Below are 5,370 nucleotides of genomic sequence, written 5' to 3' on the forward strand. Positions count from 1 at the left end.
GGGCGGGAGTGGGCGGGCGGAGCGCAGCGTAGCCGAGCCGCAGACCCTGCTCGCCAGCTGCAGGAGGGCTTCTGCCTCCCACACTCCGCCCGGCCCCGGTCCGCCCCGACGGGGAAAGGGCGGGGGCGGGGGGGCACCCCATCGCCGCCGCGGATCCACTGAGGAAACTTGCCCAACTTTCTCCATCCCTGGCACCGGTACTCGCTGCCATGGCCCCCGCCAACTCCTCCCGCAACTTCTCCGCGCCGGAGGCTCGAAACGGCTCAGGTGAGCAGGGGCTGCGCGGGGCGGAGGCGCACCTCCCCGGCGAGGCGGCCGCGCTGGGGCCGGCGCGGGGGCGCGAAGAGCTTTGCAGGGGAAAGTCCTCCTGCACATCCCTCTTGTGCTGCTCTGCAGCGTTGACCCCGGCGCTGCTCGTGCTCAGCGGGGCCGGCCGGCACCCCATAAAGTGGGAGAGGCTGAACGCAGGGATACGGTCGTAGTCGACCCACCTCCCCGCCAGCACCCCACCGCCGGGGCTGCCGGCAGGGGCGAGCCGCCTTCAGCACCCGAGGGCGGACAGCTCCGGGCCCCGAGGGGGGGGCACACGGCGGGCGGGACGGGGCTGACCCCCTCCCTGGGGCTGGAGAGCGGCCCGGGTCCCAGCCCTCCCTCCCGGGACACCACAGCACCAAAATAAAGCTCGACCACCACCGTTGGCCCTAGTGGCTTGAAGCAATTCACTACCTTTTGGCTGTGAGACAGTAATAACTCCAGCAGCCCGTTGGTCTTAGTTGCGGAGATGAACCAGCGCAGCTAGACAGGGAGGGGAACAAGGCCTAGAGAACATGAGACATCTCTGGAGAGGGAAGCAGAGATCCTCATCAGTCTCCTGTTTTCTCTGTGCTACCACTGTTCCCAAATCAATAGTTTAGGGTTGTTCATGACAATTCTCAGTGGTGCAAGTTGGTGAAACTCTTCAACAGAAGGGGTTTTATGTGTGGTCTTTGACTCCCTGTGCACCAGCTTGTCCTTTATAAACTGAAAGTGTGCCTTAGGTGCTTCCTTCTGAAATGCAGTAAAGATGTAGTTTCTTATGTATCTGGGCATGGCTGAGGACAACAATCACCTTAGAGAAAAAAAATTTAGGCCAGTCCTCATTCAGTTCACATAGTGCCATCCCCTTTGGGACTTTTTAAAAGAGTAACAGGGCAGCCACAGATCTACAAGCAAGGAGAAATCAATGCCTGAAGTAGCTGTTTCAGTAAACAAAGTACAGCCAAGCCACTTGTATGTGCACAGCAGCAGCCCTGAAAATTCAGGTTCAGTGATATCTCAAGATGAAAGAGGCTTTAGAAAAAAAAGATAACTTTTGAGTATTTGATAGTCATGCACTTCTGACTCCAGCCCATAATACAGACAGGAGCTATAGCTTCACACTAGCTTTCAGCTAAAACCACTTGAAAGTCCTGCTTGTACAAATACCAATAGCAGGAAAGATGCTACAGCTCTACAGACTACCTTTCACACAAAGCCTTCAGGCTTGCACACATTCTGCTTTAAGATCAGCTGAGCTTGTTCCAAACATTACAGGATCAGCATGAGCACTGTATTGATTATACTGCAGGAAAAGGACATTTTGTCCCAATTTCCAGCTAACCAAGTGGCCTTATGTTTCACTCATACAATCCATGCCTACCACATTCATAACAAAGTTTGCGACTAAAAGAGAGGAGAGCAGAACTCATAACAGCTATGTGCAGAACAGCAGGACCAGAGTAATCTTCCAATTTCTAGTCTGCCATGTTCAAGTATTAAGGAGCTGTTTGGATGTTCAGGGGATGCACAGGCTGGATGCTGAAGAGCAAGTATCAGGTCTCAATAGGGTGCTGATGACAGTATGTTACCTGTCAGAAGCCATGTAACATGGGGCATTTTTTTGCATTGAGCAGCCAGGAAGAACAGGGACCATTCAAACCCCCACAAGTGGCCCAGACCAGGCTTTTTTGTCTTGCCAACCAAGCCTGGCTTTCACCTTCAGGCCCCTGCCAGTTCTCCTGTGCCTCACTGGCTGCTTTCCGTCATCTGCATAGAAGCTTTCTGCTAAAATGGTGCAGCAACCACTCTACTGGATTCTGACCTTGGCCTTGCTTATGCCTAAGCTGGCTGCTTTCTAGTGCTAGAACTGAGGCAGTGGCTGCTCATCATGTCCCACTTCTGAGAGCACTGAAATATTACATACCGTTGATACGGCACACACTTTTCCAGCCACAGGCCACCAGTGTAGCTTCAGTTATCTTGCCAATTCAAGCTTCTCTGTCGCACCAAAGTAAATCTGGAGAAGTTAGTACTCAAGAATTCTAGAGGTCAAAATCAGCAAATATGACCTCAGCAAACAGACACCGCTTCGGCAGAGACAACACCTTATGAGAATCTGTTATTTCACTTAATCTCATTTTCAAGATTTCCCTAGGTTCTGTTGGAGGAGACTTCCCCACTTCTCCTACAGGTGTAGGCTGCTAAGGAGATGGAATAGTACAGTGACTGAAAGCATTTCCAATTAACACCACACTGATTCATCTGTAATTCAATGAAAGACACATGCAGTCTAAGCTTAGGGGCTGTCATGCATGTCCTTGTAAAAGCCACACAAATAACTCACACAAAGCGTTCCCCTAGAAAAAAACCTCAACAGGTCCCATAGGAGAGGAGTAATGAGATTTGCCTCAGCTGAGGGTGATTTCAGGCTCCATCACACACTGCACATGGCAGTCCTGCAGAACAGAGAGCACCACGATCAATGCCTTACACACCACCTTCTGTGCCCAAGAGCAGAAATCCCTGTTAATTGGGACTGAGGGCTTGTGGCTTCACAATGTGATTTTAAACCTGGGTTAGGGACAAGGCAAATGTGAATTAGATTATGTTTGGGCCTCCTAGCCCAAAGAGCAACAGTCAAGCATCAGTGCTGATAAGCTAAATGTTATCAGGCAAGAATTTTGCCTTGGAAATCCACCTGCATCCAGAACTCAGAGACAGCAGCTTTAAGCCATGTTTTTCTCCTTGTAGAGCTAGGGCACTCCCTGTTGAAGGGCCACTCTGAAACATACTCCCCAAATCCCTGTCTGGCCACACACCTGGAATTCTTTCAAGAAAAGAAACTAGAGAAAGGGAGAGGGGCAGGGAAGGAAGATGGAATGGAGTGCATGCTCTGGCCCAACCCTGACAACAGAGCTATCTCATACTGTACAACAGATAAACCGCCCAACAGACAAGCTAAAGCTTTCTGACAACAGCTTGAGCATTGGCTATATCCAGATTTTGGCACTCATACAGAGGCTTTACTTCTCCAGTGTGCAAAGCACCAGCTGCCTCACCCACTCCCCTCAGAAATGGCTGGACACTCAGCACTCCCTGGAAGAGTGAAGTGCAGAGGCACACCAGCTTGATGTTAGTCTCCCAAAAAAGAGCCAGGGAATTTCAGAGCAGGACAGAAGTACATCAGGAGAGCTAAGGAAAGATGCCTACACATGGCCAGATTTGGGTGTTCTGCTGCATGTACTGAGTGGCAGAGAAGGAAGTGTCAAATCCCCAGCTAAGACCCTCCATACTGCAGAGGATCTTAAGCGCTGTTCCAAGCTATATCTTTGAGGGAGATCTAGCTGCAGGACTGGGCAAGCATACAGAGATGTAAAGAGGTTGCCTCTGGGTTGTGCTCACTGCTTTGGTTTGTCTTGACAGTAGCAGAGAAGCCAGCACCATACACCAATGTGATAATGCCCAGTCTCTTCAGCATCATCTGTTTCCTGGGCATTGTGGGGAACCTCATTGTCATCTACACTATTGTTAAGAAGAAGAAGCTGAGATGCAAACAGACTGTGCCTGACATTTTCATCTTCAACCTCTCCATTGTGGACCTCCTCTTCCTCTTGGGCATGCCATTCCTCATCCATCAGCTCCTAGGCAATGGCTCATGGTACTTTGGAGCTCCCCTGTGCACCATTATCACTGCCCTGGACACAAACAGCCAGATCACCAGCACCAACATCCTTACAGTGATGACATTGGACCGTTACCTAGCAACTGTCTACCCTCTAAAATCTACCTATGTCCGGACCCCATGTGTTGCAGCTCTAGTTATCTGCTTGGTGTGGCTCCTCTCCTTCCTGACCATCATTCCCGTATGGATGTATGCAGGTCTTATGCCTCTGGAAGATGGGACCGTCCGCTGTGCTCTCTTGCTTCCCAACCCAGAGACTGATATCTACTGGTTCACCCTCTATCAGTTCATGCTAGCATTTGCTGTGCCATTGATTGTGATCTGCGTGGTCTATTTTAAGATCCTCCAGCACATGGCCACCACTGTGGTCCCATTGCCCCAAAGGAGCCTCCGGGTACGTACCAAGAAAGTCACCCGTATGGCAGTTGCCATCTGCTCTGCCTTTTTTATTTGTTGGGCTCCCTTCTACATCCTCCAGCTGGTTCACCTCGGCATTGACACACCATCCATGGCCTTCTTTTATGCCTACAACTTTGCCATTAGCTTGGGCTATGCCAACAGCTGCCTCAACCCCTTCCTCTACATTGCTCTCAGCGAGACCTTCAAGCGCCAGTTCTTAGTGGCCATCCGCCCTGCAAAAGAGCCATGTCGCAACAGCAGCTCTGTCAACAACAACAGCATGACAGAGGCTAGTGTATGTCTGAAACTGGCACCAGAATCCACCCAGCAGACTCAGTTTCTGGAGGACTTTTCCCCACGTTCACTGCCTGTGACTGTGGCTGTTCACTAGGGTGCTCGGAAGTGACCACAGCAGAAAGCCTTCAGATCTATAAGTTGGTAGAGAAGCAGCAGGTTCAAGCAATTCCTGGTGAAGCATATGAACTACAAGCTTCCACCTCCAAGAGTCCAGGCGCCTCCCTTTTTCATTGCAGGGCTCTGCTCCTACACAGCCCTTGGCCTATGAGATGCTGCATACTGCTGCTTCTTTCCACTCCTGCATGGGAGGACTATATCACACAAGACACTGGGCCCCCAAAGAGGACGAATGGAAAAGAGAGGCAGGACAGAAAGAGGATTTCAAGGGGGAATGTTCACCTTGGAAGAGTAAAACCTTTATCAACAACACTGCCCAATGATTCCTCGTCTCTCGGCCTGACCGGGGTTCCTAAGCAGCATGTCAATATAGAGCTTCTTCATTCAAAACTTGAACCTTTGAAACACAAGGTCATATATTTATTCTTGATAAGAAATCTGACCTGGAAACTTTGACATCTGTGCTCATATCCTAGAAGCAAACAGCAGAGAGAGATCTTGGGGCCAGAAGTCTCACCTAGGTCTGTCACTTGGCCTTTTGGTCCAGCCCCGTCTGCCTCCAGTGGGCTGTATTGTTT

General features: G+C 50.6%; 1 protein-coding gene across 1 annotated transcript; it reads left to right on the forward strand.

Annotated features, from left to right (window-relative positions):
• The first annotated feature begins 209 nt into the window (after positions 1-209).
• MCHR1 (melanin-concentrating hormone receptor 1) lies at positions 210-4,769 on the forward strand. Its single transcript, XM_010579317.1, has 2 exons — positions 210-267; positions 3,721-4,769. Exons 1-2 carry the CDS (start codon positions 210-212, stop codon positions 4,767-4,769), a joined length of 1,107 nt encoding a protein of 368 aa, XP_010577619.1.
• The last annotated feature ends 601 nt before the right edge of the window (positions 4,770-5,370 follow it).

Source organism: Haliaeetus leucocephalus, unplaced genomic scaffold, assembly GCF_000737465.1.
Source record: "Haliaeetus leucocephalus isolate CR32 unplaced genomic scaffold, Haliaeetus_leucocephalus-4.0 Scaffold657, whole genome shotgun sequence".
NCBI lineage: Eukaryota > Metazoa > Chordata > Aves > Accipitriformes > Accipitridae > Haliaeetus > Haliaeetus leucocephalus.